This window comes from Sorghum bicolor, chromosome 5, assembly GCF_000003195.3.
Source record: "Sorghum bicolor cultivar BTx623 chromosome 5, Sorghum_bicolor_NCBIv3, whole genome shotgun sequence".
NCBI lineage: Eukaryota > Viridiplantae > Streptophyta > Magnoliopsida > Poales > Poaceae > Sorghum > Sorghum bicolor.
In genome coordinates, this window is record NC_012874.2 from 7020733 (window position 1) to 7034032 (window position 13300).

The 13300-nt window shown below is 42.1% G+C and overlaps 1 protein-coding gene across 3 annotated transcripts; it reads left to right on the top strand.

The window, feature by feature from the left end:
- LOC8079740 (SWI/SNF complex subunit SWI3C) lies at window positions 1405-6541 on the top strand. 3 transcript variants are annotated; one of them, XM_002449074.2, is made up of 9 exons: window positions 1405-1556; window positions 1655-2170; window positions 2261-2826; window positions 3498-3852; window positions 3974-4047; window positions 4633-4724; window positions 4953-5023; window positions 5128-5270; window positions 5756-6541. In XM_002449074.2, exons 1-9 carry the CDS (start codon window positions 1529-1531, stop codon window positions 6239-6241), a joined length of 2331 nt encoding a protein of 776 aa, XP_002449119.2. In that variant the 5' UTR covers window positions 1405-1528; the 3' UTR covers window positions 6242-6541. The 3 variants fall into 3 exon arrangements, with proteins under 3 accessions (XP_002449119.2, XP_021317220.1, XP_021317219.1); XM_021461545.1 differs by having other exon boundaries at window positions 4953-4981; XM_021461544.1 differs by having other exon boundaries at window positions 3983-4047.

Below are 13300 nucleotides of genomic sequence, written 5' to 3' on the forward strand. Positions count from 1 at the left end.
AACAACTTCTGAGCCACTCTTTCACGAACAAAGTGAAAATCAATCTCAATACGTTTTGTTCGAAGCATGAAAAATCAGATTCGTAGACAAGTATTTTGCACCAATATTATCACACCATAATCGTGCAACAGGAGAGTGAGATATTCCAAGTTCAGTTAATAACCTTTGAATCCACATCATCTCTGCAGTAGCATTGGCCAACGCCTTGTATTCTGCCTCAGTGCTAGAACGAGAAACTGTGGGCTGTTTCCTAGCAGTCCATGACACAAGGTTCGGACCAAAGAACACAACAAAATCCCACAGTGAATAATTGGGTATATTTCTATTTGGACTCTATTAGAAAAATCTTGCAATAAAGGCTAGTTTTTTCGTCTTGTTCGTTTGGCTGATAAGCCGAGAAAACTGTTGAATGGCTGGCTTTGGCTGATAAGCTCAAACGACCAAGGCGACGCGTATCCAATACTATAAAAACTAACATAGTTTGTTACATTGTGAGTGCCCTAAGAGCATTTCCACTGTTTGATAAAAATCACTTGGCAAAACTTATGATTCTCCAATAGTTTGGCATTTGGGCTTGTCAAAATTAGGAAAAGTAGACCCACTCCAAACCGATCTAACTGTTTTTTTTTTGCCTATTCCGTCTCCTGCACGGCATCCATGGGAGTCGCCGCCTGCACATGTCTGCGTCGTGGCTGGGGGCCGGCCGTCTTCTTGAACTAGCCTCGGCCAACTCCCACAAAGAAGATTCCTCGGCACCATCATTCCACTAGACCAGGGGCTCTTGCCGTGGATCAAGATCGATGGGAAGGAACAACGTACTAGGGGCTCTTGCTGTGGGAGAAGTCCCCCGCGCCTAGATCTCCAAGACTCGGCTCCGGGAGAGGTCTGATCGGAGTCAGAGGTGTCCAGGTGAGCGCGCGACGTCTGGTTCTTTTTCTGGATCGCGTGGTGGAAAACTCCAGACGAGCGCGGGAGATCAATGGCAACCAAGAGAAAGCGCACATATTTGCGCGTGATATCCCCTGGATGGCAAACTAGGAAAATTAGGCAAGTGTATTAGCAAACTGTTGAACCATCATTTTTCTTATTTTGTTAAAAAAATAAAGATAGCAAGTGCAATTGGCAACTGTTGGAGATGCTCAAGAGGCTTAATAACTGTTAACATCCGATGGATAGAACTGCTTCCTCATTCGTCGTTGACTCGTTGTCATCGAAGGCCTATGTACACACAAGAGCCGTACGATCCTGCAGATTGGACAGGTTTAGGATACCCTACTTCGGTTTTCTCCCACGTGCGTACATGGGCCGTTTCTAACCAATCAAGCCCACTGGGCCTCAAAATGGAGGCTTGGCGATGCCCGTCCAGGTCCAGCCGTCTTTGGGAGCAGAGCAGCCTCCCTGGCACGTGCTTCCCCTCCTCCATCCCCGTCGACTCGTTCCGACCACGCCCGCGTCTCGTCTCACTCCCCCGTCACTCCCGCGCGCCTCGTCGTCGTCCTCCGCCGCGCCGTCTTCCCCGCAGCCGCCGATGCCTCGTAAGGCCTCGTCAACCTCAGGTCCGTGCGTCCATCCCCCCTCCCTCTCGAAACCCTGCAAACTCTCTGCCGCCGGACCTAACGCTCGCCTCCGCCTCGGTAACCCTAACTCTCCCCAGATTCGCGCCTGAAATGGCGCAAGCGGAAGCGCAACCCGGACGCGTCCCCGTCCAAGCCCTCCACCTCGGCCGCCGCCGACCACTCCGACGACTCCGACTCCGCCGACGAGGACGCCGCCGTGGCCGCCCACGGCGCCGCACCCGGCGACGACGACGAGGCCGCCCCCGCGCTCAGCCTCCGCGAGGCGGAGGTGCTGCCCTCGGCCGAGGCCATCTCTGGTTTCCCCGCCGCCAAGCGCCGCGTGGTCAACCGGCCGCATCCGTCCGTCCTCGCGCTGCTCGAGGCCGAGCGATCCGCTCGTTCCGGCGATGCCCCGACCGTGGCACCGCCGGCGCTGGAGAACATCTCGCACGGGCAGCTGCAGGTGCTGTCCGGGGTGCTTCCGGACCACCCGTCCCTTGCGACAGACCCCGACAAGCCGTCCTTGTATGTGTGCACGCCGCCTCCCCTCATGGAGGGGCATGGGGTGCCCAAGCAGTTCCAGGGTCGCCTCCATGTGGTGCCCAAGCACTCAGGTTCGCTCTTTGCATAAACACAGATCACTGAGCTCTGCTGGAAAATGAGCTTATTTTAAGTAACCCTATCTACTGGTTTGTAATTTGTAGATTGGTTCTCACCGGGGACAGTTCATAGGCTGGAAAGGCAGGTAGTGCCACACTTCTTTACGGGCAAGTCTCCAGGGCACACTCCGGAGAAGTATGTCATGTTAAGGAATAAAGTCATTGCTAAATACTTAGAGAACCCAAACAAGAGGCTTGCTTTTGCCGAGTGCCAGGGGCTTGTTGGGAGCACAGCTGAACTGTATGATCTGAGTAGGATTGTTAGGTTCTTGGACACTTGGGGCATCATCAACTACCTTGCGGCCGGGTCTGTGCACCGTGGCCTCAGGATGGCAACTTCGCTTCTAAGAGAGGAACCTACAGGGGAACTGCAGTTGCTTACAGCGCCGTTGAAATCAATCGATGGTCTGATTTTGTTTGACCGGCCAAAATGTAGCCTCCCAGCGGAGGATGTTTCTTCGATGGCAGCGTCTTCGTCGAACTCGGAGGCTGTGGATTTTGATGCTGCATTTGCAGACTTGGATGGAAAGATTAGGGAGCGTTTGTCTGAGAACTCTTGCAGTTATTGCTTACAGCCTCTGCCAAGTTTACATTACCGGTCACAAAAGGAGGTGCGCTTCTTTGTAACTACCATTTTACATGTTTTATCTTAAATGTATTGTGTAGAGAATGTGTATCTGTATTTTGGAAGTTGCGCTTCCATTTCACTCCTGCTAAAAAATAGGACCTCCAACATTTTGACTCTAGATTTCAGTAAGCTGCCGAGGTAGTCTTGCAGCACAATTTAACATGTTAATTATTGCCTAAGTTTCGGTTGAGTGTATTTGTTGTTGAAATTAAACCTAGTTATTTTATTTCTTGTTTTCGGGCTTTGCCTTGTTATTGTTACTTTACTCACATTGTTTTTTTTTCAAACCTTGGATACACAGCAGATGCTGAAAATGTGTATTAACAATTTAATGTTTTTACTAGTTATTTTTTAGGGGATAATGCTTTTACTAGTTGACTTCTGTACTTGGGAAAAGAACATTTGGGGGCTGTTTGGTTGGTGCCTCCAAAAATTATGGCATGGCTTCAAGACCCTATAAAGCAAACAGACTCTTAGTTACAAATATTATTAAGTGTCCAATTTTGATGCGAGTCTATCTGCTTTTGCTGTGCAATGTAACTCTTTGAACTCAAATGGGTTTGTACCCATTTGAATGTATTATTGTGATTCCTCTGTTTTTATTTTGTGTGACAAACGTTAGCAATAAAAAGTGTGTTTTAACTGGTTGAGCAGGCAGATACTTTTCTATGTTCTGAGTGCTTCCATGATGCGAGATATATTACTGGGCATTCTAGCTTAGATTTCCAGAGAGTCGATGGGGATAATGATGGATCAGAAAATGATAGTGATAAATGGACTGATGAAGAAACATTGTTGCTATTGGAAGGCATTGAGAAGTACAATGACAACTGGGATGACATTGCAAGTCATGTTGGAACAAAATCAAAGGCACAATGTATTTACCATTTTATTCAGTTGCCAGTGGAAGATGGTTTGCTAGAGAATGTTGAGATACCTAATGTACCCATTCCATTTCGACCACAAAGCAATGGTTATCAACATTCAGATTCCAATGGCAGCACTTCAGGTATTTTACATCACTAAGTTTCTCTATCAGCTGAATTCATTTTTTGTCCATTTCCTGTTTAGCTTTTGGTAATTTGCTCCCGTTGTAAGTTATGGCTTAATATTGATGAGTGTGTTCTTAGGAGCTCCAGTTCAAAATATTCAACAAGGAAATCAGCTTCCATTCATTAACTCTTCTAATCCGGTCATGTCATTGGTGAGTTGCTTCCCCCTTCTTTTTTTCTTGTTTGGAGAACCAGTGCACCATCTATTGAACCGAGAAAAGTGGATTTTCCATTCAAACTTGGGTGACATAATAGAAGTATATTCTGCTATTCTGCTAGTCAGCAGCACCAATGGTTGCCTGACATTCTCTTTTGACATCACATCTATATTTGCATTTATATTTAAGTTTCACTAGGCTTTTTTTGCTAAATTTTTATCAATGGAAAATTTTTGGAAATAAAAGCTAAATTGCTACTTGGAGTAGATGCTCTTTCAATTTAGAACAGTAGTGTAGGTTACATTTGTGGCTTCCTGTAAGACCCGATGTCAGCATGTCCTGATTTTGTATGTTCCTGATTTTAAATATGAAATTCATTATTCTTGCCACCATCCTTTCCCTAAACTAGTTCCCCATGAATTTCCTTACCATCTTAAGGCTAAAGCTGAAAGAGGCAGAATAGATGTAGGGCTATGTGCTATATGCTTCACGGCTTCATGACATAACAATGAAAAATCAGGCTTCTGTTCTTCCTTTATGTATGCATGTATGCAGTCTAACACTTTGTAAGTATTGTAGGTTGCATTTTTGGCCTCTTCAATTGGACCAAGAGTTGCAGCTTCATGCGCACATGCAGCATTATCTTTTTTGACAAGAGATGATGACTCCAGGTTAGCCATCTTTATTCTTTACTTCATTACTGAATGCTTTAGCTCAGATACATTAGTAAACACTAAAGCCTTATTACTTCAAAGTTCAAACATTCAACATTTCCCTTATTCATGAGGCAGAAATTTCCCCATCATGTCTACTATACTGGCCTTTCATTTGTTTCTAGTTTCTTTTTGCATTATCATGCTAGAGTTAAGTATGACTTATCTTTTTGCTACACATTGAAGGGTGAGTTCAGAAGGCATGCATGCTGATGGTATGGGCAATGGTGCAAATCCAAATTTTCGGAACCATTATGGTATCTGTTGTATTTAATACCCGCTACAGTCAATGCTGCTAGCAAAATTCTGCTTAGTTCACTCTAGACATCAATGTTTAAAGAATCCTTACTTTTTCAAACAGGTGCTTCACCATCCATTTCTCCAGAAAATGTGAAACATGCTGCCATGTTTGGTCTGTCAGCAGCAGCAATGAAGTCTAAGCTCTTTGCCGATCAAGAGGAACGTGAAGTTCAAAGACTAGCTGCTACTGTAATAAATCATCAGGTTAGTATGTGTTTCTCCATCTGATTTGCATGCACAGCTGTCTCCATTTGTTGTGACTGAGTCAAGCCTGATTTAGATGTGGTAGATTTCTACTGAACTGGACCATTTGTTGTTGCATGCTTAGCACTGGACTTGTTTGAGTCCCTTCACATCTGACTTATCTTTAGATGAAAACTGGTATTAGGTTGAAGAAGTCAGCTAAGACTTTTGGGCCCCTTGATATCTGAGTTGCCTGTTTAATTAAATTAGAAAAAGCAGTCTGGCACTCCTGGAACTAAGTTTCATTTCCTAGCCTAGCTTGATATTATATAGTATGAGTGAGCTTTTTTGCTGGATCCAAGTCTGAGTAGGGTCAAATTTTCTGGTACCAGCATGGTAGTTGTTTTCATAGACCCTTATTCACACTTACTCTAGTATGTTGTTTGCTGAGGATGGCTTATTGATATATATACACTATGTCACTATTGTGACACCTCAATTTGCAGTTAAAGAGATTGGAGTTGAAGCTGAAGCAGTTTGCGGAAGTTGAGACCTTGCTCTTGAAGGAATGTGAACAAGTAGAAAGGGTTAGACAGAGGATTTCAGCTGAACGCGTCAGGATGAGGTCAGCCCTATTAGGTCCCACCGGAAGCGGTCTGCCAGGGGGCAGTAGCACCATGCCATCAAATCCAGCAGGCATGAGCCCCAGACCAATCGGTGTGCCAGGCTCCATGCCACAGACCAGCATGGCAGCCACATATGCCAACAACATGCAGGGGCATGGGCATCCTCCAATGCCTCAGATGCCGTTCTTACATCAGCGGCCGCAGATGCTCTCATTCGGCCCTCGCCTACCACTCTCGGCTATCCAGACTCAACCATCGCCACAGGCATCAAACATCATGTTCAACTCTGGCATGCCCAATTCGATTGCTCCTAACCACCATCAGTTGCTGAGATCGTCTTCTGGAAACAATTCTAGTGCAGGATAGAGGAATTGTTCATACGATTTTTTTTTCTCAGCTTAGATTTGTCAGATGTAGCATTATATCATTTATAAACACATCACTGTAATTCATTTATGTGATGTATGTGTTTGTCATATAAGTTTTTTTATTAGGTCCTATATTGTCCTCATATTGCTGCGCCCTTGTGTACCTTTGTTACCAGGCCACCTCTTCTTCCCAGTGCAAGGGAGATTCAAAATACTTGCTCCAGTCAAATAAATTTATATTTTGGATATGATTTCCTATGTATTCCTGTACTTTTTTCATTGAATATTAATTCAATAAGTTTATGATGTTATTAAGGTATTTTTTTTTCAAAAAAATCTACAAATGGTAGTCATTTTCCAAACTGAAATGTTTAATATACTGTTAACCAGAACTATAAAAGGTGCGTAATATTTGCCAATACCGAGTATGTATTCATGTACATTAAGGGATAAGTTGAATTATGTGAAACGAGAAAACGACGTGGAAACATCAACTATCACTGTACAGATAATAGTTCAGGTCAACCTGCACAGCTCAGCAAGTAAACTATGGCCTTGTTTAGTTCACCCTGAAAACCAAAAAGTTTTCAAGATTTCCCGTCACATCGAATCTTGTAGCACATGCATGAAACATTAAATATAGAAGAAAACAAAAACTAATTACACAGTTTAGCTGTAAATCACGAGACGAAGACGAATCTTTTGATCCTAGTTAGTCCATAATTGGATAATATTTGTCACAAACAAACGAAAGTGCTACATTACCGAAAATTTTTCACTTTTCGGAACTAAACAAGGCCTATCACTGTATATAGCTGAAGTAATAATTCATGTCAACCTGCACAGCATCAGCAACTTACCTTGAAAAGTACACGATTCAAACTCAAGCTTATCATTAAACCAACTGGGCGAAAACTTATTCAACACAATTTGTGAGCTCATCTATAAGATGGCAGGGACACAGATTTGCAAACAAAAAAAAAACAATTATTATTTGGTTTTAGGTTTTCTTCTCCACCTCACAAAGATGGTTCCCAACAGCTCTCTGCCTTGCCACATCTCCTCACCAACTAAACACGGTCTGAATGAAAAATACGAAATCGGGGGGTCACGTGGTTGTTTTTATGCGCGGGTTACTTGAGCGTCAAGTTGGACAGTTCTGATACCAGTACATTGTCCGTGCGATTATTACCATATATAAGAAAATTTCGTAAGAGCAACTCCAGCAGGACCCCTACTCAAGCCCCAATAGTTAAATATGGGTGCCCAGGCTAAAAACATTACTTCAGCAGGGCCCCTACTCCAGATCCCATATTTTCCCAGGCTAAAAACATTACTTCAACAGGACAGCCCCCATCCTCCATCGTATGTCCTAGCCCCAACGTATGCTCCCTCTCTCTCTTCCCTTGCATGTACATGACACCCTACGGTAACTGGCTCGATGCTCTAATTGTGTTCCTATCCAAAGGAAGAAGAAAGAGAAGGAAGAAGAAAAAGACAATGACGAGTGGGTCCCTTCTGTCATTCTCTCTGGAATAGGTTTGAGGGCCTAAATTTGGGTACTACTGTTGGAGTTGAAGTAAAAAAGTTGAGCCCCAAGAAGTAGGGGAGCCCCCAAATTAAAAGTAGGAGCCTAATTTTATGGGCTACTGCTGGAGTTGCTCTAAGGTTGATGTGTGAGCCACTCAGCCTTACCAAGCAGCCCTGCCAAAAACATCATGGCCCAAATAACATTAGAAAAAAAATCTGTTCAATACATGTGTTTGCTTCAAAACAAGAAGTGCTAGTCAATACTCTATACTCCCTTTGTCCCAAAATAAATGTCGTTTGTGTTTCTTAATAAATAACTCTAACTAAATATATAGGTAACAAATATTAATATTTATAGTACATAATTAATATCATTAAAAAATCTTTAAATCTAGTTTTTTACAAAAATTATTTCAAAATATAAATATTATACATATTTTTTACAAATCGAGTCAAACTTATGTCATTATTGTCGATTTCTATCTCTCTTAAAAGTAAAGTACCATCTTGAGTTTTGTTTGTCGTTCTATAACTCTCAGTTCATGATACATTCGTATTGTCATTTTTTTTAGCCAAAACTTTATGGTCTAAGTTCGCCCTACCTCTAGTCTTTGGCAGGGTACACCACTGAGTTTAAGGATTCTCGCCAAATCAAATTGAAGATACGCAGAGTTGCATACCCATATGTCTATATTTTTAATGAAAAATAGTTTTTCTAAAGAAAAGTTAGGACCTGTTTGAATCCATTAATTGTTAGTAGTTATCTAGCTAATAGGTCACAACTAATATTAGCTGCTATTAGTTATCTAGCTAATACGTAGGTCACTAATAGCTGCTATTAGTTATCTAGCTAATAAGTAGGTCACAACTAATATTAGCTGCTATTAGCTAGTTTGGTCCAACTAGTAAAAAAAGTTCTTAGTTATGTACTCTCTAATGATTAGCTAAACTATTAGACATGTTTGGATCTAAGTACATAGTTATTAGCAGCTAATTATTATCTCCTTGAATCCAAATAGTACCTTAATATATCATCCAAATATGCAATCCATATTGCCAAATTAAGGGCCTATTTGGATCCATTAGCTACTAATAGTTATCTAGCTAATAGGTCATAATTCTTATTAGTTACTTTGGTTCAACTAATGAAATAATTGTTAGTTGAGTATTCAGCTAACAATTGTAGTAACTAAACTATTAGCTAGACCTATTTGGATCTAATGAACTAATTTTTATCAGCTAACTACTATCTCTTTGGATTCAAAAAGGCCATTAATCTCGTGGTTCTTAATTTGAGATTTGGTCCAAAGACGAACTATATTATGATTTTCTCATATTCAGCTCACTTATTACTAAAAGTTTGTATCAAAATACCACTTTGAACATATTTCTATGCAACGATCAAGCAAACAATTGAACTAATCATTATAAATATTCCTTTGTATCTTTTTTCTTTTTGTTAAGTAGTGAACCTTGTTTGTGGGTTAACAACCCATGGAGGTTGTATGAGTAGAAGAGCATGTTCAATTTGAAAAATATGAAACAAAATTAAAAAAACAATACCCTCTAGATCAAAGACTATGACCCTCTTTGGTTTCCATGGTTTAGAGTTTAGTTGACTAAAGTTAATAGCTAAACTTTAGTTTCATTTGTGTGGTCTAGTCATTCTAATAACTCTTTTGTGAGATTAGCTAAACTTTAGAGATCACTTTAGACTATATATTTGGAGCCTCAAGAGCTATGGCTTAAAGTTTAGTGGCTAAACTTTAGGACCTATTTGGATTTCCTACTCGAAACTTTAGAGTGAAAACTCAAAACAAGTGGTTTAAAAGTGAACTCTAAACTTTAACCTACTCACATTAGAGCTTTAGATCCTAAAAGTGAGCTAAAGTGCTCTAAAACCTTTTAGAGCTCTAAAATTCAAAGGAGAGGTTCCAAACATACCTTTCGATCATGTGATCCAAACAATGCGCTGTATATTCATACATTCCGTTGATTTCATAAGAATAATAATAGTAGTGATAGCAAATATATAAAGTTACTTAATAAAATACTATATAAAAAAAGTTTATTCCGTTTGTCAGGCAGGTCCGACAACAGTCAGTGGCAAGTGGCAAAAAAACAATACGTTCACTGCCACTGACAACCCGGGCCCACACAGGACCCGTGCTTTTACGAGCACGTGAGGGGAAAAAAGCTAGCAAGCCCCACCACATTCCCGATCGCAGCAATGCATGCCGCCTGCTGCCTGACGCCCACTTTCCGCAGACAATTCGGTCCATTGAATTCCCGAGATGAGGTGACTGACACTCGGTCCCCACCGTCAACGGGCGCCGAGGTGGACCCCACGTGCCAGTTCGAGACCCGTTGGGGGATGTCTCACCGACCAGTCGCCGCCACCCGCCAGCGCGGGGGCCGTTGTTCCCGCTGCGTGAGGCTGGCTGAGGACGCATTTTACACGGCGGCCCTTTGCTTTTGCTGGTATTCACGCGATCATGCTCAAGGTTTTAGCTAGAGCAAAGAGTGACTGTGAGGCGTGCTGCTAATCAGTAATCACACGGAATCGCGGCCCTGCCAACCAACGATTTGTCGTTTTTCTACCAGCAGCAAGAACATCACATCCCCCCTCCCTTTGCTTCGTTGTGAAGAGACCTTTGCTTTGAATTTAATTTATTTTAGTTTGGTTGTTGTTGGAGATGGAATCTAAGGCTTGCCTTTCTGAACCTATATATATTATTTGAAGTTCGTTACTATTTTTCAGAGTCTTATTATAAAATTACAGGAGCCATGAGCAAGTTCAGGATATGCTTTAAAAAAAAGTTACACGAGTCATATGAGCAAATTTTAGGATGCCTTTTTGGTGTGCTTAAAAGACGAACATGATATACATATATTTGACTCGATCTGAGCATGATGGAACGATCGATGCATGAACTCTGAGCATGTGCATCATCATCGGCGGCCTATATCCATTCATGAAACAAAAAGATCAATTCATTCTCGTGTCCTCGCTAGTCGTTGGGCCAATGGTTTGACTCATGATATGTTACTGCCACGGATGAGTGATCGTGACTCGATCACTATTTTTATTATTGTTGTTTTTGCCTCTTAAAAGTAGCAGCTAATAGTTCATAGTACCTAATAACGACTAGCTAGGTATTGTTTGGATGCTAGAGCTAAAATATCAATGTGTGTTTATGGTTTTTGTCTACAACGCCCTTCAACCTTTAGAGGCTACTAGCAGAGCATACAAATATAAGGCAGACCGAGGATAAAAGTAAGACTATTAGCAGAGCATATAAATATAAATATAAATATAGATACAGATATAGATATAGATACATATATAGGTACAGATATAGATATAGATATAGATATAGATATAGATATAGATATAGATATAGATATATGACGGAGTAAGACTATCTTTTTGCATTTATTAGCTAGTATTAGCAGGATTAGATTGATGACATATAATTGTTAGCTAGGTGCCTAAGTAACAATTAGCTGGTCCATTAGTGGTACCTATTTACGTTCACATTAGCTAAGTTTTAACACCTGGAGTAATTATTAGCTATGCAAATGCAAACAGAAACCATGACAACATATCTCGCTTACTCATTTTGCCCTTGTGATACTCCTTCATCTCACAATTCTACTAGGTAATACCATGATCATCAACGTCGGGACAATAAAACCGCCATTTAGCGCTTTGAGTTCAGCAAAATATATTGGGGGTAGCTTACCGACTGTAATATTTTTTTCTAAAAAAAGTGAGTATTATATAGGTTTTATATTTCACTTCTCCTAAAAACATGTGCTAAATCTGTGTTTTCTTTAGGGGATGTAGTAGTCCTTTGTTTTGTGTTTTCTTTGTTTGAATTTAAATCCATTAGATCTGGCCTAGGTCGTCAAACTACACTAAGTTTATCAATTTTTTAAGAAAAAATAATGATGTTGACAATATCACATATGTAACATTAAAAAAATTCATTATGAAATATATTCCATAGTTTACCTTTTGGCACAATAGATGTTTGTACTTTTATCTTTAGACTTGAGTGAACTTAGAATTTGGCTTACACAACCAAAATAATGATTTTTAGAATGGAGAGAGAGCAATTTGATCATATTGTTACTTATCCAATCGTCCTATTTTTATCGATGCCTACGTACACTTAATGGCATATTCCCTTATAAAGTAAGACTTCTATAATTCAAAATCTAACCCAGAAAGAAGACATGTTAGAACCATTTAGCATTGCGGAGGTATTATATGCTTTTGTTTGACACTATTCATCGATGTTTTGGGAATCATTTAGATCATTTTGCTTCATCACTAATGTGTCCTAAATACCATATAGTATCTATTTTTGGCACTCCCTCCGTCCCACAATTTGTCGTTCTAGCATTTTAAAGATGTCCTAAAAAGAGCGTCGTTGTAGGCGTGGGTCCCACCTGACAACCGTACAGACTATATCAACGCGTGCGGCCATCCGCTCGATCGCCCCCTTCCATTCTCGACATCCTCATTTTCTCCATCGGCGTCGCCCTCCTCTTGACCCGCACCGACGCCGCCCTCCTCTTGACCCGCACCGACGACGCTGCCGTCCTCTTCTCCAGCACCAGCGGACGCCCCACACATCCCTACTCTTTTCCTATACCGGTGGAAGGCCGACGCCCCCTCCTCTTCTCCTTCGATGTGGAGCGGCTAGGGTGGCCGAGATCTGGCGACTCCCTCCTTTGCTCCTCCGCTAACGAGGCTATGGGCGACGAGATCCAACGCCTCCTTTCTCCTCTTCTTCTTTGTCAGCATGGAGGTGGCGCTACTTGGCGGACAAGATCCGGGGCCAAGATCCTCTATTCCCTAATCGATGCCCCCTCCTCTTCTCCTTTGTCGATGCCCCTCCCCTGTCTTCTCCTTCATCGGCGTGTCCCTCATCTACTACGACCGATGCAGAGGGGCCGCGAATGGCGCGACGGTGGAGATCTAGCTCCGCCCTCATCCACACCGCCCAACGTGGAGGGATCACATGGCGCGGCGGCGATCTGGTTCCATCCTCATCCACGTCGCCGATGTGGAGGAGTGAAGATGCGGATCTTGCTTGCCGCATGGCGAGGGGCGACAGCGATGGGACACCCACGTTGGAGAAGGCGGAGATGACCATGGTATGTGTAGAGGGAGTATAAGCATTTTTACGCCTTTTGCTTTTAGCTTTGATACGCACGAACACATTGTTCGGTTAATGGTTTCTGCGATTGCTGCTGGCTTATCAGCCGAATCTACCAGCCATTCAGAGCTAACGGTACTTTATGCTATGGCTTATCAGCCAAACGAACAAGGTCTTGAAAAGTAGTGGATGGTATTGTGAGACGGAGGAAGTTCTCAAGAATTACACCATATGTGCAGTACCATTCTACTACGTGACTATTGAACTTCCTCTCCAAAGAAACTTTACTCCGTATACTACTTGTGCAGTTGTGCTACAGGTACGAGCTTTCCACGGCCAAAGTGGAAAGTAATGAA

What these genes read in the sequence shown, in the direction of transcription:
- LOC8079740 (XM_002449074.2), top strand. Translation starts at nt 1,529, where the DNA reads ATGCCTCGTAAGGCCTCGTCAACCTCAG. An exon ending in TTCCAATGGCAGCACTTCAG is followed by an intron (nt 3,853 to 3,973) that starts GTATTTTACATC and finishes GTGTGTTCTTAG; the next exon opens with GAGCTCCAGTTCAAAATATT. An exon ending in ACAAGAGATGATGACTCCAG is followed by an intron (nt 4,725 to 4,952) that starts GTTAGCCATCTT and finishes TACACATTGAAG; the next exon opens with GGTGAGTTCAGAAGGCATGC.